Source organism: Hydra viridissima, unplaced genomic scaffold (assembly GCF_058129835.1).
Source record: "Hydra viridissima isolate aposymbiotic clone 2 unplaced genomic scaffold, HvirCarnegie_v1 scaffold_7, whole genome shotgun sequence".
Classification (NCBI taxonomy): Eukaryota; Metazoa; Cnidaria; class Hydrozoa; order Anthoathecata; family Hydridae; genus Hydra; species Hydra viridissima.
Window position 1 is genome coordinate 1,020,579 of NW_028324306.1, and position 25,541 is coordinate 1,046,119.

General features: G+C 28.3%; 1 protein-coding gene across 1 annotated transcript; it reads right to left on the reverse strand.

Annotated features, from left to right (window-relative positions):
* Window positions 1–2,202: 2,202 nt before the first annotated feature.
* LOC149885521 (protein Njmu-R1-like) lies at window positions 2,203–13,699 on the reverse strand. Its single transcript, XM_090094030.1, has 13 exons — window positions 13,482–13,699; window positions 9,966–10,016; window positions 7,974–8,153; window positions 7,798–7,878; window positions 5,979–6,039; window positions 5,839–5,895; window positions 4,844–4,906; window positions 4,486–4,553; window positions 4,254–4,305; window positions 3,774–3,864; window positions 3,512–3,612; window positions 3,270–3,340; window positions 2,203–2,999 (listed from the first exon to the last, which is right to left on the reverse strand). Exons 1-13 carry the CDS (start codon window positions 13,565–13,567, stop codon window positions 2,819–2,821), a joined length of 1,143 nt encoding a protein of 380 aa, XP_089950156.1. The 5' UTR covers window positions 13,568–13,699; the 3' UTR covers window positions 2,203–2,818.
* Window positions 13,700–25,541: the final 11,842 nt, after the last annotated feature.

Genomic DNA, 25,541 nt, shown 5'->3' on the forward strand with positions numbered 1-25,541 from the left:
AACACTAAGAAAATTAGATAAATTACCATTTTGAAATTAAGATTTGGAAGCTTAATCCATCCTTTAATATAAAGAAAGAGCCGGACAAAGCTGTAATATATTACACTAACTTGAAGGTCTTAGTAAATAGTTTTTTTGCTAAGTGAAACGTAACATTAACTTTTTCTATCAAGTTTGGAAATGAACAATCCTTTGCAAATAAGTTCAAAGAAGAGGAATGATAATAAAGTTAACATTTTGTATTGTGAAGTTTGGACAACCTAATGCCTCTACCCTTTTTCTGTGTGGGTTTGGTGTTCGCTCAACAAGAACAAACTTCTTAGTTAATTTCTGATGTCTTTACGGGTTAATTATTCAATGTTCGCAACTAATACTTTACTACCAATCGAATTACATTTGCTTCCTGTGTAACAGTGCAATAGACTTAATATTTGACAACATTCCAGTGAAACAAAAAGAAGCTGTGGTTGGTCGTAAACTTGAGGTCTAGCATCTAAGTTGTTCAGAGGTGATTTCAACGGCTAAAAAGGAGACATACGATAAATATTATTGAATGGAATGATATCTTTGAAAAAGTTGATTCAGGTGACAATTCTTAATACTTAATGAGACAATACTCTAACAACTCCTTAAATGGAAGGTACTGTATTAGCATCATTTAAGATATGGTGTAGCAATAGGATAAATGCTAGATTTCAACATTAACAATAAAATCAACAAAAAAGATGCAGGTTTTCTGTAAGATGTCCTTGATAGTGTAATTGCCACAGACCATAAGAAGATTAAAAACTAAAACAAGAATAGTGGAAAAAGTGAAATCTCAGTATAACAAGTGTGAAAAACGATGTAATGTCAAATAATGTAATATTTGATAATAACAGCGATTAACAGCGATAATAGCGATTTGACGGAAGAAAGAACGATACAGGGATTATATAATAACAGCGATTAACAGCGATAATAGCGATTTGACGGAAGAAAGAACGATACAGCGATTATATAATAACGGCGATATACAGCGATAATAGCGATTTGACGGAAAAAAGAACGATACAGCGATTATATAATAACAATGATTAACAGCGATAACAGCGATTCACCGACTAATATTTAGAAGGGATGCGTAATTTAAAATGATCAGAATTTTTTTTGTATAACTTTTTTGATGCCTTAAAATGCAGTTTTAAAAACAAAAAAAACTTTGGTTTAAAAAGTTTAAAAATGGGAATAAAAAAAAACTGAAGCGTTAAATTTGATCCAGGCAGATTTACCTATAATAGAAGTGATCAGAATCGGAGTGTCTAAAAAATATCTGGTGTCTAAATGAACTGTTCAAAAGGTATTGCTTATGTTTTAGTGCAGAAAGACCAACTCAAGTACACTCAGATGTCAACCTATGTGAACAAAAAAGTTGACAAGAAGTTCACAGATCGTCTGTTGACTTACATATAAGCTTAATCATCTAATGCTACTACCCTATACTCTAAACAAATCAACAGGCACCAGAATGGTTGATTCTTGGTGAACTCGAACTTTTTCTGTTTTTGACCCCAAAGAATTTCATCTTTTTTTTTGACAGGGGGAGGGGGGGAGGGTTAATCCGCTTATACAAGAAATTGCTTCAGTGTTGGCTAGAATCAAGAGATTTGCCTGCAAAATATTTACATGCAACCATTCCATGACGATGTATTAAATTGAAACCATTTGCGTACAATTCATCATTAAAATCTATCAGTTCAGACTAATTTCATATTCAATTAAATGTTATTCAAAAAGCTATCAGTTCAGACACAACAACTTAAATATCGTTTCAGGAAATAGATACCGTGCCTTATGGAAAACTTTCCGTGCATTTTTTAAACTATCATTTCTTTTGAACCATTACTGTTTTTAAATACTGAATTATTTAAATACTCAATTTGGATTTAAACTCAATTATTTCAATTTAGACTTTATTCCAAAAAAATTTAATTCGTTTTTAAATTAAAAACGAATTAAATTTTCAATTTAAAATTTTGTTCAATAAAAAACGGACAACGACCAATAACGACAACGAATTAAATAAAAAACGGACAACGACCAATAACGACAACGAATTAAATAAAAAACGGACAACGACCAAGATGATTAAAAATTTTAATCATCTTTGTCGTTGTCCGCTTTTTAACAACTTTTTTTTTAAGTGAAGTAGAAATAAATAAGTTTTTCCAACGAAAAAAAATTTCATTAAAACTCGTACAGAGTACATTTTAAAAATTAAAAAAAAATTTACTATTTCATTTCTAAAGCATAATTTCGTTAAAAAGTTCTAAATTCTATTACAAACCGAAACTGAAAAAAAAAAACTGAAACTGAATCCCATAACAAAATCCGAATTTCCTAAACTTTAAATATTTTTCAGAAATACGCTGAAAATATTATTGATAAGACTTTTAAAACAACAGAGAACTTAATGATTTAACATGTCAGCTTTAAATCAGATAAACCAGAAGACAACTCTTGTGAATTCAGTTTATACCACACAATGCTTCTATGTTAATACAGCATTGATAATAACTTAATAATGCTAATGAACGCCCCTCTAAACTTATATAAAAATATCAAATTATCCTCTAAATTAATATTACATAATACCTTGGTATTAAATATTATAGTATAATTTAGAACCTGGTAAACTTGCAAATAAGTGTCACAAAAGACAACTGGTGCCTAAAAAACCTATTGAAGTTTCATGACAGAACTCTTTATAACAACTATTTTTATTACTGAACCTTCTTTGAACTAATTAAGGAAATAAGCCACGCCCATCTGAGACTGTTTAAATGATCGAAGGCTCACGTTTTGGGTTTATAACATCAAACCCTCCTGTTTTATCAATGAATTGTTCCAGCACATCTAGCAAGCTTTTCATGTTCAACTCGTTGTTGATGCTGTTTTGCATTCTTGCATTTCTTAGAATGACGTAAGCATTTCCACATGATGCAGTAAAGGTGAAAGTCCTAAATTAAGATTTATAATTCCAAAAAAAAAATAAAAGTGAAAGATAAATGACAGTTTTTATAAAGTGAAAAATAAATGACAGTTTTTATAAGGTAAAAAATTAAATGACAGTTTTTATATAGATGAATGTTATTCTCGTCAAATTAATCGCATAATATATCACTGTATTTATTGAACCCAGTCGTTACAAGATAAACGTATCCAAGTTAGTCAATAGAATAATTTACAAGCTTTTCAAGTTTTATGGAACAGAGAATAAGCTTAGTTACTTGTATAGAGCGTAAAAGTCCGTTTCGGCATGCTTGAGTAAACGCTGAAATGAATTTATATCTTGAATAACCTAAAAAAAAAAAATTATTGTGAACCCGATTTGAGGTTGACAAATCAATTGATTATAAAAAATATGATTCTTATTTTCAAAATTTACTACAGTGTAAAAATATTCCATCAAAACATAAGTTGATGATTTTTTTATCATGAATAACCAGAATACGTAGTTGTGCCTATTTACCTTGATTTTGTAACTTTCAATTAGTTGCCTCATTTTAATTGGCGTTTTGGACTTCATATCTTCAATTGATCTGATGCAATCAATTGCAAATGGTGTGTTTTCTATATAAAAAAAAACTCAATATTTATCTGCAGTAAACACTTTTATGCAATGAAATTTAATAAAGAAAAAAAAAAATAAAAAAATAAAAAAAATAGCATGCAAAATATTTTGACAGACAGATTTTGTCACAAATGCTTTTAACACGGAAAAAATTTCATACTCCCATAAATCATTGAATAACTGTTGTTGTCAGGATCATATGTAACATGTAAAGTTGAAGAGCTGTGTAGTGATAGAAGATATTTCGAATTCTGTATAAAAATAAATAATCAGTATAATCATGATCAGTTTTATCTGTATAATCATTGTAATCATCATAACTTTTCCTATCATAATTATCTTCATTGTTATTGTGATTATCATCACGCTCACAAAAAAATAAATACAATTTTAACTATATCACTAAATACAAGCATAGTTACAATAAATTATCATTACCCTTTAGGAAAGATAAAAGATATATAGAAAAAAAAAGGTGTAAAAAAAAAATCTTGAGTGAAAAATATTTTGAAATTAAATGTATAAATAATAAATCTTGAGTGAAAAAGAGCTCCAACAATTAAACTCTTTGACTCAAAATAATTTTGAAATTTAGTAAAACTCTGATTCAAATATAAAAATAAAAATCATGAAAATACACCTGTACAATCTTTTCATCAAATAATAATGATAAACTTGAACATTCTAAAAATCTGAAGTCAAACAAAAAATAAAAGAATTAAAAAAAAAATTGAAGAGGATTAATAAAAACCTAAACTTAAATGTTAACCAAAAAAAATTTTTCTCTTTCATGCATTTTTATCTTTAACGTTCCATATTAAAATGTGTGCGTATGTGTGTGTTTATGAGTGTGTGTAATAGTTTACAGTTACTTCTGAATATCTGTCTTAACATTCTCTGGTATCTTTGGATCAAAACTCACACCATCACTGCAAAAACTCTAAAATAAAAACAGTAAAAAATAGAAAATTTAAAAAAACTCTAAAAAATAAAAACAGTAAATTTTGTTTCTGATGCTTTTAATTAAGAAACAAAAAAAAAAAAAGAAAAAAAAAAAAAAAAAGCTTTAAGAAGAATAAAAATTCATTTAAAAGAGTTTTATGAAACTGACACTATCAATGAAATACATTAAATCAGAAAATAAAATTAGTTGCACCACCAATTAAAATTATATTATACAATTTGTATTAAACGATGCTGCCAGAATAAGTAACAGTAAAATTCACTTACAGCACACAACAAGAAAGCTAAATCTTTAGAAAAATAGTCCAAACACCGTTCAATAAAACATATCTGTAATTGAAGAAAAAAGCCTCAACTTATTTTATTAGCTAATTATTATACAAGATATAACAAACTTTTGTCCTTAAAAATTTTGAACTTCACAGAGTGCTATGAAGGCAAAAACCTCTAATTCTTAAATTTATGTATGTATGCATGCATGCATGCATGGATGGATGGATGGATGGATGTATGTATGCATGTATGTATGTATGTATGTATGTATGTATGTATGTATGTATGTATGTATGTATGTATGTATGTATGTATGTATGTATGTATGTATGTATGTATGTATGTATGTATGTATGTATGTATGTATGTATGTATGTATGTATGTATGTATGTATGTATGTATAGCTAAGCAAGATATATGTAAATGCTTATATATATATATATATATATATATATATATAAAACTAAGGGAGATAATAAAATAACTAAGGGAGATAATAAAATAACTAAGGGAGATAATAAAAGTATATAACTAAGCAAGATAATAATTTTGAAGCTGATAATGCAGGTATGTAAAGAAACTTTGACTTTCTATATTTTTTAGACCATCTGATAGCTAATGCATGACATTTAGGTTATCCTCTTCTTGTTCTGGGAGCTTTTTTATTTTTATTATATTTTTTCCTTATCATCTGGTTAAATATTTTACTAGATTTTCTCAAACTAATCCTTCTATTTTTACCTCTTCTATTTAAACATATTCTTTATGATAATCCTTGAGCTTTTTCATTTCTTGAATTACTTTTCATTTCTTGAATTTTCTTCATTTGAAAAATTGTTTAAATTTCTTTTTTTTTATGTTAATACTGCAGCATAAAATTTATTGTGTAAATAATAAAAGAAATAACAAATAGCTGTCGTCAGATTAATAACTAATTGGAATTGATTTAAAATACCAGTGTTAGCAAATGAAATAAAAACATACAGACCCTTTCATCATACCACTTGTCTAGCAATTTAAGATATTCACTGACATCAACAGATTCCTAAATTTACACAAATGTTTTCATTTTTCTTAAGGTCAACATCCTTTTGCAATTTTATTTCTAACACAAAAGATTTTAATTACCATATATTTTTCTAAATATAGCACCAAGGATTCGCAGTAACTATCAAGGTCATTTTGAAAACTATCATATTAAGCTCAAATATCTTTTATAATGTAAAAAAAAAAGCGTACTTTTACAAAATTATAAATATTAAGTTCTAAAATTCATACTTTTAGTGTTTATTTTAAGCTTTTAAAAGTTTTTTTTTTAAAGTTTTAAAAAATTTCTTCCTAATATTAACTTTTATCTGCATTTTTTCACAGCAAAATGTAGACACACCTCTTTTCAAAATGCAGCAATAAATTTCTTTTTAAATTCATGAAAAGTAGCAAAAAAAGTAACAGATTCATAATAAGATAAAAGGGGCCTGGGTAAAAGAGATTGTTGCAAAGATTAAGTTTAGAATAGACAATATGACTAAATTCTCAACTTTTCTTCCGAAAATATAGCAATATTTTAAAAAAGAGGAGATTCTTAAAATTAAACTGAAATTTACTCATCCAAATCTCTTTGTTTAAGAAACAGTTTACTATTGGCTTTTTAGTATCTCAAATATGGTTTTAGCAACAGTATATGTGCAAACAAAAAAAATTGTAATGACAAAATGAAAAAGAAAATGAATCATAAGGAATTATTATGAGTTATTGTGTAGAAATACATGGAAAATATTTTCAAAATGTTGTAGAAAAATTAATGGATGACGAACAAATTCTGGATTTAAATAAAATTTGCAAAAAAAACAAAAACAATCACAAGTTCTTTCATGTTGTCCATAGGATTATACCAAAATACGAAATTGACCAACCAATAAAAATGGATAACTTTAATTTTGAAATTATCTAGATTGATTGATTAAAATAACTTTGCTGGTGCTATTGCAATGTAAGAGTATATGAAACAGCAAAAAATTTTTAAAAAAATATCAAGTGTCATTATAATTTAAACTGATATCATTTATTTGAGGAGGTACTCAGCCAAGATATCAACACTGTTTACATAATCAGCTGTATGAAGCATATATCAGGTGGGAAAAACATTTTCATGTGAGCTAATTTTGAGGATTTATGAGTGACAATCAAAGTGATCTTAACAGTTTTATTGAACCAATAATGAGATTTAAATGAAAAACTTAAAAAAAGCTATCAGTGTTTTAAAAGAAAGCTACAATTAATAAAAATGTGACAAGCTAAGAAACCAGGTTGACAAATGCATTATTGACATTAAGGCATTTTAATGATTTTTTGTTTTGTTTTTTTAAATAAGTATAATTCCAAATTCATTTTAAGAAAAAAAATGAGAGAAAATAATGGACACTTTCACTTTTTATTTAATGAGTTTAAAAAACCAAAATATGTTAACTGTTAGCATAATTAGTTATGTGACTTTTTAGTGTCCTAAACAGGTCATGTGACTTTTAAACAAATTATCTTTCTAGTGAAAAATCTTTGTGATAATATGATAAAGAGTAAAGATAACAAGATAAAGAGTATGTAAAACTTTGCCTCAGTTAAGAGTATCAATTTTGTCAAATTTTAAAAGAATATAAAATGCTAAGCATTCTCTTTCAAGGTTTTCCAATTAAAATTACATCATGAATTTTAAAAAAAAAAAAATTTTTTAATATTTATCTGTTTAATTTAAATATAATGATGGTTAAAGGGAAAAACCTCAGTCTTTTCTTTTCATAACCAGACTTAATACAAATTTTCAGAAAGCTTTCTCATGTTAGAAAGTGAAGTGAAAAAACTTATAATATTTGATCATCAATATCAGCTTTTGAATTTATAGCAGCCCATTATTGGTAACTAGCAAAAAATAGTCAATATCACAAAAAGATACAGCTCAAATCCAGTTTCTGTTTCTACCACAAAGCTGACCAAGAAGACACAAGTTGATGGCATTTCAAAACCATGCGTGTTACTGAAATTCAAAATAAAATTATGATTAATATTTACAAACAGTATTTACAAGCTAAAAACTTTTATTATTTTTTTGAAATAAAGGATAAAATGAACCTTTGTGTTTGACAGATTATATTATAGTAAACTTGAGCAGGTGTATCTCTGAATAAAGAATCAACCAGAATGACTTCACTCCCAGCAGACAATGTCTCAATTTTATTTAATTTGGCCAGAAGAGTAGATCGAAGTGAGGTTTCATTTTCAGGTATCAAATTACTCATTAATAATGACAATCTACAACAATTATGTACTTTTTATAATAGCAATAAAAAAAAAATGTAAACATACATAAAACAAAAAATTCAAAAAACTATAATAATTTTAAAAATTATAATTAATTATAATCATAATTAACTATAATCATAACTAATTATAATCATAGTTAACTATAACCATAATTAATTATGATCATAAATAATGTAGGAAGTTATTGTATTATATTATACATTCTGTTAAGATAGTTCATCTAGTCACTTTTACTCATAATTTTAAATATTGAAGCTTTGAAAAATAAAAAGACCTTCTTGGACAACCATACTTAGAATTTAAATTGGTTAATGAAACGGAACTAAAAATCTTCTTTAGTGACTCTTAGGTCTAATTTTTCATATAAAAAAATATATATACAATTATATATATAATATATAATATATAATATATATATATATATATATATATATATATATATATATATATATATATATATATATATATATATATATACAAAATATATAATGTATTGTTATAGTATAATAATACAAATACTCTTGTGGGTTTGAGAGTGCTCGATACTATTGAATAATAGAGCAAAATTTATTTATTTATTTGTATAAAATGAATAAAAACACCTTTTTATGGAACTCTGAGTTTCATGCCTTTCGGCAATCATCAGCCATAGTGTATGTCGTTACTTAAAAACCGTTTAAAAATTACAAATTAAAATCACGGTAGAACAAGTTCTGACATTACTAAACCGAAACAAAACAAAAAGACGTCAAAGATTTTAGTCTCTGGTGTCGAATAAGGATAGCAAAAATTTCTTTGCATGTCGGCACTTTGATATTATCTCATATCTTTTGTTAAGCAAGTTTTCTCCTTTGTATGATAATATATGAAATTTTTCAATATTTGTTTCAAACTAATATTGGAAAGCGCTTCTTAGCTTTAATTGACCAACACTTTCCAGTAGGACACAGGCTTCATAAAATTTTTAATCGAAACTATATTAAAGTTAGTTATAATTGCATGCCTAATATCAATTCTTTAATAAATGCACATAATAACAAAATTCTTCAAAGCGATAAATATAAAACAACAAAAGAATGCAACTGCATAGACAAAAAAAATTGTCCGTTAAATAACCAATGTCTTTCTAGCAATGTCGTATACCAAGCCAATGTAAATTCTGGGGATCCTCAATTCAAAGACAAAGTTTATTTCGGTATAAGTGAAACTACATTTAAACTTAGATATGCTAACCATCTTAAATCTTTCAACACACTTAATATAAATATAAAAATGACACCGAACTTTCCAAAGAAATATGGATGCTAAAATCTAAAAATCTGAAACCGGTGATTACATGGAAGATTGTAGCACAATGCAAGCTCTACAATCAAGCAGCAAAAGTTTGTAATCTTTGTCTCCGCGAAAAATTTCATACATTATCATACAAAGGAGAAAACTTGCTTAACAAAAGATATGAGATAATATCAAAGTGCCGACATGCAAAGAAATTTTTGCTATCCTTATTCGACACCAGAGACTAAAATCTTTGACGCCTTTTTGTTTTGTTTCGGTTTAGTAATGTCAGAACTCGTTCTACCGTGATTTTAATTTGTAATTTTTAAACGGTTTTTAAGTAACGACATACACTATGGCTGATGATTGCCGAAAGGCATGAAACTCAGAGTTCCATAAAAAGGTGTTTTTATTCATTTTATACAAATAAATAAATAAATATATATATATATATATATATATATATATATATATATATATATATATATATATATATATATATATATATATATATTGACATTTTACCTTTTGTTTGTTGCAAATTTATTGTTCACCAATTCATATCCATTGTTTTCACTATAAAAATATGAAAAAAAATCTGCATCCCAGGTTTTATGCATGTTTAAATGTATGCAATATAACTTAAACTGTTGGGAATTTTAAAAAGTTTCTGAGCTATTTATGCTTCAAAAAGAATTTTTTTTTTAAAGGTATGATAAGATACTTTTTATTCAAAGTATTGCTCATTGCTAGCTGTTAGCTTTTCTTATTTTTCTGGCAACTAAATATTGTACAATATCTTCACAAGATTGAAAGTGCTGCTCAGAAATCATTGATCAAAGTAATAATCATAAAGGAAAATGCCTGTTGGGGTAAGGCATCCCAATATTTTCCTAACTGGTTGATAAAGATAGAATACAAGAATACAGTATGCCATTTTAATCTCACAAAGTACAAGCAAAATTTGGAAGGCAAAAATATTTGCTGAGTTTTGGTTTAATGTTAAAGGGATTTTTCCTTCTTTACTCTAAAAAGTAGAAGTACATCTCCCAAAGATTTGATACAAAAAATCTTTGCTTAATCTTGTGACATTTACTGAATATTAAAGATAATCAAAAATATTTTCACATGCATTAATTGCTATTATGATGCATGCTGAAATTATTAAAAAAAGATAGAGAATTTTTTAAACTCCTATTCAATAAGGAAAGAATATGAATATCTTTTTAGTTTACTAAAAAGAAGCAATTACTTTAGCAAAAGGGTTGACTGATTGGAACATTTTTATAACAAAAATGTTCAAATCAGTCAACCCTTATACTAAAGTAATTGCATCACTATTATCTTATGCAGAAAATACTTAAAACAATGTGCACTTTAAAAAATATATTTTACAGAATAACGATTTAACAGATGTAACAGCTTTTCTACCAAAAGGCTTTCTGACGACACAAAAACTTGAGTTTACAGCGAATGGAGCGCCTATTAGCTTAATTTAAATTTTGAGTATCAGTTTCTCTTTTTATGTTTATGTGTTTTTATTTATATTTTATTTATATTTTATTTATATTTTATTTATATTTTATTTATATTTTATTTATATTTTATTTATATTTTATTTATATTTTATTTATATTTTATTTATATTTTATTTACATTTTATCTATATTTTATTTATATTTTATTTATATCTATTCTCAGAAGACTTGTTACTAATTTTAATTTTCCTGTCAAAACTTCAACTCAATTTTTTTCTTTTAAAGAAATTAAAGGCCAATAAGGTTAACTTATTTATCTTCACACACTTTGTCCTTTATTTACTTTGGATTTTGATCACACAAAAGAGAGAAGTAGTAAGGTAAAACCTCATAAACTTTTATATACTTCCCATAGATGGTTCGTAAAGTGGAAAGTATATAAATGTTTATAAGGTTCTGGATATATTATTTACCAGTAAGTTATTTACAAGATTTAAAGTTGTGAAACTTCATTACTGCTAAAAACAGTGCTATAAAAAGTGTTTATTTTAAGTGATTTTGCAGACAACAATAATCTCTAGCTTGTAACACTGACTGAAATTATCTGAACAAGAATTGGAACAGAAATGATTGTGCTGTTAAAGTAAACTAATATTATAATGCTTTTAAAAAAAGCTTCATTTTTATCTTTAAAAAAGAAATAATTACAATGTTATTAAGATTTAACTGCTATAAATATATATGTCAGTTTTACTACTCTAGGATATTGCAGATAAAACTTGAAGTTTAAATAGTTTTCATTCATTAGCAATAAAATTTAAGAAATTAAGAGTCTCAAGAAACCTCCTCAAACTGCTATTAATCATGCAATAAATAAAATGTATGACAAGTTAGTCTGGAAGTACCTACAGAAAAAAAGAGACTTTAAATGGTTGGCTTATTCTAAAACCATTTTGAAACTCTCCTGACTGGCAGTTTTTTGATGTTTTTAAAGGTTATTGGTAATAAAAACTTTTATGAATGTCAAGTAAAAATTGCAAAAATATATAAGGACTAATTTTACTGCAAGGTTAGCTGAACCATTTTTACCTGCATTGACTGCATTATTTAAAATTGACAATTTTGTTTTTAAAAAAACGTGGGATTTCAATTTATTTGAAATAAATATTGCAAAATATTATCGCTTTTAAAATGATAAAAAAATTTAAAAAACGGTTTATTGAGAAAAGGCTACTGAAAGAAAGAACAAAATTCAAATCTAATGGTTTATTCAACTAGCAAATTCCCAATAAATATGCTTCTATCAAATCTACTTCTTAGAAATAGAAATATTTTGTGATATTCTTATTTCATTATCTAGAAAAGATAGGCTCTTTTCTATTAAGAGACACCTGGTTGTCTTGAGGTGCACAACACATCAAATTTAGCTGGTAATAATGGAGCACCTATTACAAGTATCTGAAGTGTGTAGCATTTTAACTTAGATTTTATTATAAGTGGAAAATCAATAAAATATAAAACTTTTCAGAGTCTTGACCTTGCCTTTCAAATTAAAATATTGAGAAAATAAAGGGGTTCAAAGAAGATAGAAGATGAATAAAAAGTCTAATCAAAAGACTTATTCAGATGTAAACCCTATAAATTTAGGTAAAATCATCATTTAATTGACTCCAAAAGTTAACATAAAAAATAATTGAAAAGAATTTGGGGCTGTAATTAACAATACTTAGATTGGGTCTATAAACTTACATTAAAACACTTAAATCTTGCTCAGTTCTTATTATTATTGCTTAATTATTTACAGAAACCAAATTACAAAAAAAGTAAAATTCTGGATGCTCAAAAATGGCATTATTTTAATGCTGTGGCCTGTAAGATTGCCTGATGTAAATCCAATAGAGCATATTTGGGCTTAGGTTAATTGAAATCTGAGTGACAATTGTGAATTGTTAAAAGTTAAAAATATGAAGCAATTTTAAAATGTTTAAAATGGAATTATACAATCTCTAACTTTTTTTATTGGGAATTCCCAATTTAAAAAGATAGAGACTGTATAAAACCCATAAGAGGATGTTTTTAATACCTAGATTTGTTAAAAATTCTAGTGCAAAGAGGCTTTACAACATTTTCCATAAATATTCTAGTTGTGTCTATTAACTATAAATTCTGTATGCGAATCCTTAAACTATACTTAAAAAATTTATAAAAATCCTCAAAAAATTTGTTTTATGCTTCATTAAAAAAAAAAAAAAAAAAAATTTGAATTGATTTTACAATAAAAGAAAAACAGAGAATATGAGCCTATTTTACTGACGGTTTATATTTTTATGATCAATATTACAAAATCTTCTATAGAACTATTTTGAATAAGTTTTCAATGTGAATTTATAGCTGTAGTTTTAAATTAGGAAACCTACACTTATCTTTTGATCAGCCAAGAAGAGCAAAAAACTAACTCTTCATATAATCCAAAGATAAAAATATCAAGATAGCTCTAAGCCTTAATAGAACTAAAATTTAAGTTTGAACTATACTAAAACTTTTAGATGTTAGTTTTTCTTACCTATTTAGCTCGTGAGTAGGACTAGACACAGTAGATATCTTATACACAGCATGCCAGTGCGACAGCTGTGATGATGAAGTCGTCATCACTGTCTTAATATTGAAATTTACACTTTAAGTTGTAGGCAAATTGATCTGATGTTAATCAAATTATAACTATCAATAGTATATAATTTAAAAAAGTAATACATGTTATATTTATAACGGACCCATTTGAGACAATAAAATTTAAAACTTGATTGACGTTTTTATCTTAAAAAATTAGCTCAGCACCCGAAAGGTACTCTGCTAAATAAATATTTCCCAACCTTTATATCCTAGGAAACAAGTACTCCCCTGTTGTTTAATTCCTAGAAAATTAGTATGGGAGAGTGGGGAGAGCTTGCATACAAAAAGACAAAATTTTATAAACTTTTTAGGACACAAGCACGGAAGAAAAGAAGGTGGTCTGGGACAGATTGGCTAAAAAGCTTTCTCAAAATTTTTGACCACTGTGGGTCCCCAAAGGATGTAAACTGCAAACTCCGGTTCAATGAACTCAAAGTTTTTTAAAGAAAAGATGAAGCAAGAAAGGTTATGAAATCTTTCTTGGTTAAACGGATCTATTTCACTTAGAAAAGTTTTAGTGAAATTGTCTTTTTCATCATCATTATTTTCATAATCATAAAAGCCGTCTTTTCTTTGAAATAGAAAACTAAGTCTTTAGACAGGACAGTCTATGAGCCGCTAAACACATTCTTCAACTATAAACAAAAACTGGATGATGCAGAATCCTGGAAAAGCAACAAACATTTAACAAACGAGAGAGATCAAACTGATACCACTGATACCACTATCAAATCATGGACTTTGAAGAGCTTAAATTTGGCCATTTAATAAAATATTTTTCGGCAACTATGATTTCCTTATTCTTCCTGATTCTGTTGTAAAAGCAAATTCTCAGAATACAACTCCTTGGTTGGAAACTCAAGCTCGTTCCATCAGGAAAGATTTGAAAGCCTATTTCGAGAAAAGAATTTTCACCAGAGGACTGAAAAGAGGAAGAACTATAATACTAGGTCCAGGCCCAGAAGTAAAAATAATCTAAATAGAGGCTGATTTGTCTTGTTAAATGGCTCCGAGCAAATAAAATCTCATTGAATACTAAAAAAACAGAAATAGTAATATTTAAGACGCAGTTTACTAACTTTTCTAAAAAAACTAACAAGAATCTTCCAAAATACTTGAACGTTAGAATAAGTGGCCAAAAGCTGCCTTTGTCTAGTAACATAATTTATCTTGGAGCTGTGATAGATGAGAAACTTTCATTTAAAACACATATAAATAACCTTACTCTCAAACTAAACCTTTCCAACGGCATGAAAGAAAAAATTCGATACTACGTTAATTTTGAAACATTACTATCTATATATCACTCAGTTTTTGGTTCACATTTACAATATGCATGCCAATTTTGGGGACAATCTAAAACCCTATGTGTTTCTAAAATTGTTTCGCTTCAAAATAGAGCAATACAAATGATTTATTTCTGTCCAAGAGACTTCCCTACTGACATCCTGTATCTTACATCCAAAGTTCTTCGTTTCTATAATTTTATCCAGTTTCTAAATTGTTCATTTGTCTGGGATCAACAACACTTCTCCTTCTTACCTTCCATATTTCGTAACTACTTTAATAGTAGGACAACATCTGGGCATAACCTAAGATCAGTCACTTTTAACAACTTAACCATCCCACAAAAACAGACAACTAAACATGGAATAAATTCCATTACATATCAGTGTATCCTTTCTTATCATTCTTCCGTACACTCTAAAAACAGATTTTATCCTTAAATCCAAGAATCTGTTCTTAAAGTCACTCCATTATTATTACCTAAAAAGTTATGCTTAACTTTATTCTTTACCTCTACAACTTTTTTCTTTATGTTTATGTACATTTTATAATTTCTTATTTGTGTATATGTGTATATATGTATGTATATGTGAATACATTATGATAAATATTTGACCCATATTTTAACTCTTTTGAAAGACCGTTTTATAAGTGCTACTTTTACTATGTGACTAGTTTATTTCTTATGTTTTTCTCTTGTCTTTTCTTTATATTATTTAGGTCATTGCGTTTCATAAGTAAATTACTATTTGCAATGACCTGTGTTTTTTGTAACATCCTTAACACGAAATATTGATTGATTGATTGATTGATTTGCGATTGATTTGCGAAAAGAGAAAAGCGAAAAATTTACATAGAACTCGTAAAAGAGCGTGAAGCCAAAGTATAATGAGGCTAAAAAATTGGAAGTATCCGAGGAAATACAATTTGAGAAGTTAAGGAAAAGTTCTTTTGAAGCTCCATATTATAAAGCTTATTTTATAAAATTTTAAAACACATGGCGTAAAATGATATTTGACCTTGAAAATGTTATATACAAAGTTTAATAAAAGTATATTGACTAAAAGATTAATAGAAATTTTCTCAGGTTTTACCGAGTGATGCATATCGGGTAAATTTAGATTTTCTTTTTCTTGCTAATTAAAAAAAAAAAAAAAGCAATCATGTGCTTTAATATTTTGTTATTTAACACACATTTATTTAAATAGGGCTAAATGCAACAGAAGGCGAGTGTTTTCGAATTTTTTTTTGCAAAAAACCCTAATATGAAAAATAGTGAATTCGTAAATTCTTTCGAAAATGAATGTTTAAATATTTCGAAAATAGGTCAAAATACCATCTATGAATATTAACATTGAACTTTTAATGCGATGCTTCGGTAGCCTGTTCACTGATGATTCCGAGTGAGGTATGATGATTTTCCACAAATTCTGCAACTTTATAAAAAACTCCAAGGACCTTGACTAAAATTGCTAAGAATAAGAAAGCGGTTCTGGAGTGATGAAATTTTTTCTTAAAATCTTTCTGCAGTGTTGTTCCAAAAGATGAAGAAATAACTTCTTTGAAATGTCTGATAATTTCAATTAAATCGAATGCTTGATAGGCACAAGTCTTTTTTGATGAACTTCAGAGAATTTCAAGGTTTTGCAAAAGTCTATGCCATTTATTGCCACCAAAGTTTCTGCCAAGATATGGCTGGAGCTGGATGTGCATCAAAGTTGGCCATTCTTGGGCACGAGGTCATAATATATTTTTATCTTGTGTTAGTTTCCATTAACATGAGGTAAAAATATAGCTCCTAAATGTCCTCCTCTTGCTTGACTTTGGCGGACAGTTTTATTCTTTGAGCTAATGGAGATACACCCTTTGAGCTAATGATAGCAGATGCAACTTGCTTAGCTCTGACTGAGTCTTCTTTGGTAAAACCTTGCAAGTTTTGGTGTCTTGTTCCGATAGTGCAGGAACGTCTGAAACCTCAAGCTATACCTGATAAATATTTTGTACATCTTTTTTGTACTGCTTGAAAGTGCGGACTAAAAGTAGGTCAAGGTCCGGATGATTTTTCTTTTTCAAAATTTTTGAATCACTCATGTCACCAACAGATGGTCTCCCGAAGTATAATAACAGTTTAATGTTTATAAACTTCAGAAGAATAGAGATGACCGAATAGGATTTATCCACAAATTATTTAATATTATTCGCTAAAATTACAAAAAATGAAATAACTCATTAATATCTACGTGCCAACATCAGAAAAAATCATTTTTTAATGATTTAAGGAAAAACCATGATTTAAGGATATTTAATTTAAGGATATTTATTTAAACTTGTAATTAAGTTATGAAAACTGATATTTTAGAAAATATCAGTTTTTTTGCGTTAATTTTTCCATATGACATTAAATCAAAGAATTTTGCTCGGTTTAAAATTAAAAGTTTTCAAAAGCACCTTAAAGAGTTCTCACTTTTATATAATGCTCCTCTAAATGGATTTGTTCGGCCCTTTCAGATAATTTTAATTATTGATATTTACAGGGTGTGAAAAGTAAAACCAAACTAATGAGGCTTGTCATCAAACTAAAAAGGGCCAGCCAGAAAAAATTTGGGTCTTAAAATTGTTGTAAATTAATTGGCAGTCTTTAAATAGTAATAAAAAAAAAAGATTATTCAATACAGAAAACGTGAAAAGACTCCCAAATATACTGTTAAACAAATAAAAATAAAGAAAAGAAGCAGAAAACCTGTTAACCAGCTTTATAATGAAAACCACTTCTGGTCATCGATACTTTAGTTTTTCAGGTGATAACATGCCTTGAAATTCTTATACTACACAAACATCAAAGAAACATGCTCAGAAAGTGTTCGCTTTGTAGGGAAAGAGAAATTTCTAAAAAAATTTTAATGTGGATAGCTGTGTATCACCGTGGTATACTTAAGTGATTGTTTCATATTTCTAAAGCTGTAGCAACCAATACATTAATCTACATTATGAATGTTTAGAAAAACGGCTTTGTCCATTTAATCACAAGTATCATGAAAACTTTGACTATCTTTTTTGGCCAGATTTAATTATTCTAATTATTCAAAAATAAATATTTTCTTTCAGAAAAAAGGCGTAATAGTTTTTTTCCTTATCTATAAATAAGATACTAAAGCTATCCGTTGGAACCGCATTGAGATTTTTTTCATAATAGAATGAAACTTACCAAAATAGATAAAGCTTTTTGAGATAACTGGAGTTAAGGGGTGACCTTGGTTGTTTGGAAAAATTCAAGGAAAAATGTCTTCAGGAAAACCACAAACCACAAGCCTTAAAAAAATCTACTTAACGCCAACTGAACCATAACATAACCCTGAACTTACCTTAACCCTAAACATGGGTATTCAAACAGGAGGAAGAAATCATTTAAAAAAATGATTTACCTGAAACAGAAATAGTATAAAGCCCAGAAATAAGAGCAACAAGAAAATTTTTGCCCACCATTACAATATTTTGCATCTTTTATCCCTTACGAGATAAAAGATATTTAATTATTTTAATGATGAGCTAATGCAAAAAAAAAAATCGTTGTCTTCAAAGAAAAGGTGGGCTAAGGCAAAGAAAAATCACCAAACTGTTGCCAAGGTTCGCTTTTAATTAACTTATGCAACCTAATTCCAAACAATTTAATTCTATCGACGCTGTAAAATTTATTGGTTAATTTTAGATAAATTCAGATAAACCAATAACACTTCTTTCAACAAATAATGGTCTAAATTTGTTTCTAGATCTGATTATGCATAAAAGATGAAAAGTAGCGCTCAACTTTTACATTTTGACTTCAAAACGTTGTCAGCTTGATTTGTTTAAAGGTTATCGAGCTTAACTCGCCTTTTTTTTACCATTCATCATTAGCAAACAAACAAGAGTTAGATGCAGCTTTGACTGCCAACGAAATCAAAGAGGTATGGTTCATGAAGTTATCCTGTTTTAATTGTTTAATAGTTTCGTTAGGTTAACAGATGAGTAGAAATTTATACTGAATAAAATTTTTTTTCAACGATTGGGAAAATTCTAATGCTTGAGCGTATCTTTGAACCAGTAAGCTTCCTGATTAGGACTTCCCAATCATAAAATAATATCTGGTGTGTTGTTGGTTCTCATTATTTGGTTAAAAAGTTTCACTTTTTAACCGAATAATGAAAAGATAAGCATTTAGACTTATAGAAACACTTATAGAAATTTTTAGATTTGCTATGCAAGTATTTAGACTTGTTATATAGGTTATGGCATCTTTTATTTGGTGTTCAAAAAAACCGGCCCTTTAATTTTTAAATACACCGGTCCTTTTATTTGCTGTCAATTGTTGCAATAGTAAGAAATAAACTTAGGATTTGATTCCTTTTATGAAAAACGAAGGTTTTCTTAAAATTTTTTTAAAGTTTTGTTTTTCTATTTAAATAGTTATAGCTCGGTGAATTTTTAATTTTTATTACTATAGTGATTAGTTTGCAAATCTCTTAACAATTAGAATCACTACTTTTCAATCACTTTATTCTGGGATTACTATCAAAAATAGTAATGTTAGTCAATAAAAACACCCATTGAACTAAATATAATAAATCTTTGATGTTCCTTCCACTGAATTCATAGCTGTAAATCAAAATGTCGATCTCTGATAGCCCTTTGTCAGCCCACAGAATTCCCCCTCTCCTCCAAAATGGTATTCTTTATTAATACAATCTGGTATAAAGACTTTAAACATAACAAAACTATAAAGATCATAAGTTTAATAAACTGCTTAACCATAAAATATTAACTTTCTCTTAGGATTTAACGGAGATTTAAAGGAGATTTAGCGGAGATTTAACGGAGATTGTGATATTTAGGGAGTTTTCAGGCACAGAAATTTCGGTTTAAAAAATGCAGCAAAGTAGCCCTATTTTGGTATGAAATGGATAACGTGACTGAATTTACAGAAACATTTTTTATTTAAATGCGAAGCATTAAAGAGCATTATAGCACGCAACCTACTTCTTTGATTTCAATACAAAAAATATATTGATTTAGGCGGATACAGTCTCAGCATATATTTTTTGCATATATATATATAGCAAAAGCATATATATATATATATATATATATATATATATATATATATATATATATATATATATATATATATATATATATATATATATATAGCAATATTACAAAAAAGACATTATTATAACTTGTTTAATTGTGACCAGCAGTTAGAAGTTCTTTTGCATTTCTGAACCTATCATGCAAGCGTACGGTTCTCTAGAACGATATATTCTTTTGTCCAATATTTTTGACAAAACCCATCATATTATTTGCATTCCCATGTTTCACTGACTTAATATTCATCTCCACAGTTTTATCGTCCAGTTTCTATGAGCCATGGCGAACTCCAAACGTGCTTTTCGGTTCTTTGCCAATATAATTATTTTTCTGCTGCACAATACTTATATAACCCTGCATCATCCAAACGTCACCGTATAGTATTTTTTGAAATATCAAGTTCCAACTCACGAATCTTATACTTGGCACTTGCAAATGGATTCTTTTTTACGTATCTAATAAGTTTACAATCAGTATGAGGAGGAATTTTCTTCGGCTGTTTACCTACATGCTCAACTTCAGGGCCTCCTTCGGCTTTATATTTGTTTACTAAATCACGTACAACCGCTTTTGACATTTTATACTTTGTGTAATTCTAGCCTTATAATCATCAATCATTTTTTGTTTAAAAATCCAATTATATTTACTAAGTGCCATTCTCACGTCAATTAGCTATAACTTTACTAATAATTTCTACTAAACAACATTTGTAGTGTTTTATCAACATAAAAGACTAACTTTAAAGATACTACGTCTTTCTTAATTAAAAATCAGATTCGAAATGAACAATTTATGATTAAATTGCAGTGATGTTCAATAATATATCGGTGTTAAGATATATAACTCCCCCCATTGTTTTGAGATGTTAATTTTTTATACTGTTTTGCACTCGTATAAAAAAATCTGTTAAACGAGTCATTCAAGTAAGAACAAAACAAGGATTTATTATGGGTTTATAGGTAAAAAACAAAAAAAAATCTATTAAAGTGTTTTAAGTTAAAATTGTTTGATGATTATTTTAAATTATTTAATTATTTAAATTATTTTTAATTATTTTGTCTGCAGGAAAAGTATTTTTTTTTAAAGTTTCCTTTTGTTTAGGAGGACAGAGTATGTACGACATTTTTACCATCGTCGCACAGTGAAACGCTTTTTTACAGACTAGGTGGTCTAAAGTCAGTTCAAAGAATCGACAAATTGATGATATTTTCACAAAAAAGTCCTTCATAGGCAACAAGTTCAGTTATTATGACAAACATTCTAGAGCGATGTATCATAAGACAGCTAAAGTGACGTTAAAGTACAGTTTATGAAAAAAAATTTAAGTGCAGCTTTACAGCGCTTTCATTAGTCATTTTATTCAAAAGAGAAATAATGTGTTTTAGAATGTTTCGAAAAATCTTTTTTCGTTTTTTAATTTTTAAACTTATACTGCCTTTTGTTTGGACATTTATCCAAGCTGATTTTTTAGTATTGTGAAGCGGAAGGTCTTACCTACACTATGGCACATAATTTAACACCACATCAATCCAAAGTTTTTGGTTATTTACTTTTATTCAAATCATTTGTGTTCTTTCTCAAAAATGGAGTTATTTGAAGAATTGCGGAAGCATAAGCAAGTAGAAAGAAATTCTTGTTTATTGGACTTTATTATGCAAAAACTTTGTGCTACTGATGAAAGGATTTAGCAGTTAAAATGTTCATCTATTTTATTATAAATTTCCATAAAAAGGTCTCTAGTCCATATGATGAAGGTGCGTTTTTTACATGAAAACAGCTTGCTTAGAGGGTGCAGATACAAAATTTAAAATAAGTATATATCAGCTCTGTCCTCTCTTGTTATCTGGAGAAAGTCGGTCTTAGAGACAGCTCAAAAAGAACTTTAAAGACTCATCCTATTAAATCAAAAAACATAGAGTTGAAGACCTAGTTAAATTGCCAATCATATTTTGGGTCACAGAAACCATATTCATTTAGTTAGAAAAAGTCTGGAATCATCAGAAAACGTAAGATCAAGTGACATTACTTGTGGTGGCATTAGTTGAATCGTGACGAGGCATTAGCTTCTTATGTCGACTCTAAATATTGTGAGCGCGGGGATTTTGTTAAATTTATTTTATTTTATGTAATTATTTAAGTGATGCAAGTAGCTAGACGCAGATTAGTGTGATGGCAACTGTGATGTGAGTGTGAGAGTAGCGCAAATATAGAGTGTAATAGAATGTGAGGTTGGATTGTCAGTGTGTAACTCAGATATGGTAGAAGCGCGATAGGATCATCAGGCTTTTTAATAACAATTGTTAACGCATAAAGCGATAATAAAAATATTAATAATGATATTGCTTTAATCAAAATGCAAATAAAAACAAAAATACTTACGACTGGTTTTTCTTCTCTTATTTGTTTTTCTTAATAAATATTCTCAATTATTTCTCATCAATATATTCTCTTAACATTAACTCATACAAATAACAATGCATTAATACATATAATAACGCATATTGAAAGTCACACAAATGATTCCTTTCCAACTCTTCTCATAAGTTTCTCTTTAAATTCTCCATAAATTCTTTTCACTAAGTTCTCTTTAAATCTTCAAAAATCCTTTTCTCATAAAATCCTCTTTTAAAATCTCTTAAAGCTCTTTTAAAACCTTTTTTCATATAATCTCTTAAAATCTCTTACAACTTTTTCTTTCTCTTAAAATCCTTTTTAAAACCTCTAAAAACTCTTTTCTCCTGAATTTCTCTTTAAATCTTTTTAAAAATAAAAGCACATCATCAAAATCTTCCCATAAAGATCTCTCCAAAGAGAGAGCCAAAAGAAACTCTCCCCACGAAAGGAGCCCAAAAGAAAATCTCTTCTCTTCACTCTCTCTTCCCAAATTTTCTCGATCGTTCCTTTTCTATCTTCCCACAGGTGTTATTTTGATTTCTCGGCCAGACAATAGGTTTCTTTTTCTTCAAGTTCGTTCAGTACTTTTGTTTCAACTGCTGAGTCATGGTATTCTTTAAAACAAGTTTTACTAGTTTTTGTTTTTTTTTAGTCTATATCAGAGTGGCTACAGAACTTTCGAGAACTTTACTAATTAAAATCATATAATTGTGTTTCAAGTCGCGTTTGCGAAAACAGTTTTAATCATTAATGGTGGGACTTATTTATTTTTCATGTCATTAGACATGTGTGTCCACCTGGTGTTTTTGGTTGACTCGCTCTTTTCTTTGTTCGAATGTAGCGTGTTTGAGTCGGGTAAAACTTAAAGATAATGTTGACAATTTTCTCATCTTCCCTCCTCAAAATATACTAGTCATTCTTATAAACAGACAGTCATCATCAAAATCAAATTTTTCATTCTAATCATGGCCTATGCAAACCGTAAAGGTTATGTTACACTTCAGATGAACATATTTTTTTTATAACAGAAATGCGTGCTGAAACATCGAGGCATACTGGATAAATTTACCGATTAAGTTAATTTTTTTAAAAGAAACAAATGAATTTCTAGACGATAATTCGTCTGACTTTTTTTTCCCGTGAACTTTGGGCAGTTCCCGTGAACTTTGGGAAGTCAGACGAGAAAACTTTGGTTTTTGCGCTAATGCAATTTTTCATCTACCGGAACAAATATTATGTTCCTGCGGCTTTTCTTTGATCTTAATGAAATATCGTAAAGTTTCGGGAGTTTAATTAAAGGTTGCGCCAAAATTTAGTTAATTAAATTGTCAGTGCTTTTCAGAAGCAATATGACAAACGAAAAGGATAATTTAGAGTATGCTTTTAAAACAGTTTGTGATTTTTTTTTTTTAAGTCTTTAAAGGATTACTAAAAAGAAGCTTTAATAGCTCTCAGCAATGGCATAGATTGTTTTGTTTGCCGACCAACAGGCTGTGAAAAACATTAATTTGAAAGTTCAAAATACGGGTTTACAAAATATATTCGACGTGTATCTATATTTGGCAAAATGGTTGATAATTGGTTGAAAATAGTTGATTTTTAAAAAGTTTATTACCCCCGACCTTAAACATGCGAAACGTAATTATATTTCGCCATTATTCTTTTTTTTAAATAACCAAAGTTTTCTCGTCTGACTTCCCGAAGGTCACGGGAAAAAAAGTCAGACGAATTATCGTCTAATGAATTTCCTACATCAAGAAGTTAACAAAGTTTTACATGAAGCATCTCAAGTCTTTCCAACACCTGTAAGAGTCGGCGAATCTCAAATTACGATCAAACACGACCGTTTACCGATAGATGGAAAAGTATGCAATACTTTGACTGACAAACGTATTATCAACAAAAGTATTATATATTTGGTGCGTCCTCCAAAATGATGAACGGTGAATCAAAAGACTTATAAGTTGAAAAACATTCCGGTTTTAGTTTTTGTCTACTTTGCTTACGTTGATCCGTTTTTTTTTTAACGCTTGTTACACTTTAGATTTCGCCTTTCGATGTAAGAAGTGGCATGTTAGAAGTGATGTAGATAATTCTTGTGAAAAATAACGCTCCGAAAAAATCAACCAAATATTTAAAAACATATAGAGCTAATTGTTGACAAACCAAAACCTGGATTTAGCAATTTAAAAGATGGGAGCTCGCAGGTACTGAAATTATGGGATTGGACATTAATTCAGTATTTTAACAAAAAATCCTGCGCCTGTGATACTAATTTAATCGATTTTGAAAAGCTTTGTCTAAAAACCAAAACTCTTTACTTAAATTTATATCCGTGGTGCTATATGCCTGCTATTGTGCACAAAATTCTTGTACATAGTTCAGAACTTACTAAAACTTGTATCGCTTCCAATTGGGCAACTCTCGGAAAAGTCTCAAGAAGCCCGCAATAAAAATTTTCGTTGATTCCGCGAGCACCATACCAGGAGAAAAAGCGCGCATTTCCATAAATATAAAATTGCTGAATGTACTTTTGATAAGATCCGAGCCGAGAACCACCCGAGAATTATCCGAGAACCGGGAAATTGTTAGACCACATCAGGATAAAAAACTGTTGAATAAACAATATTACTAATTTTACATTACCACCTAAATAATAGTATAAACGTAATTTTAGTTTTATTACATAATTTATGTGTTAAATTGACTAATTTTAATTTTTAAAAAATTTTTTTAATGCATTTTTAGCATTTGCATTTAAGTTTTTTCATTTAAAATTTACCCAAAGTTTTAGAATAATCCAAAAACGCGCAACTACATTACATTGACCCCAAATCCATAACAATCCAATCGTAGAACAAAATGTTTTCGTTAACCTTGTTTTAGGTGATTTATTGTGCAACGCTGCAAACTTAATTGTTAAGTGAATTTGTTAGATCTTTATATAATGTAATAACTGCAGATCTTTTTTAAATCGCTAATGCTGATGTCTACAATACCTCAATATTTAAAACACTACATTTACAATATTTTGGGTTTTTATGTAATTTTTTTGCCAAGATTTCAGAAGTTAATTCCAAATCTCTTTTCAATTTCAGACGGCTTCATTGCCCAAGATTCAAGATAAATGTAAAAGCCTACAAACATC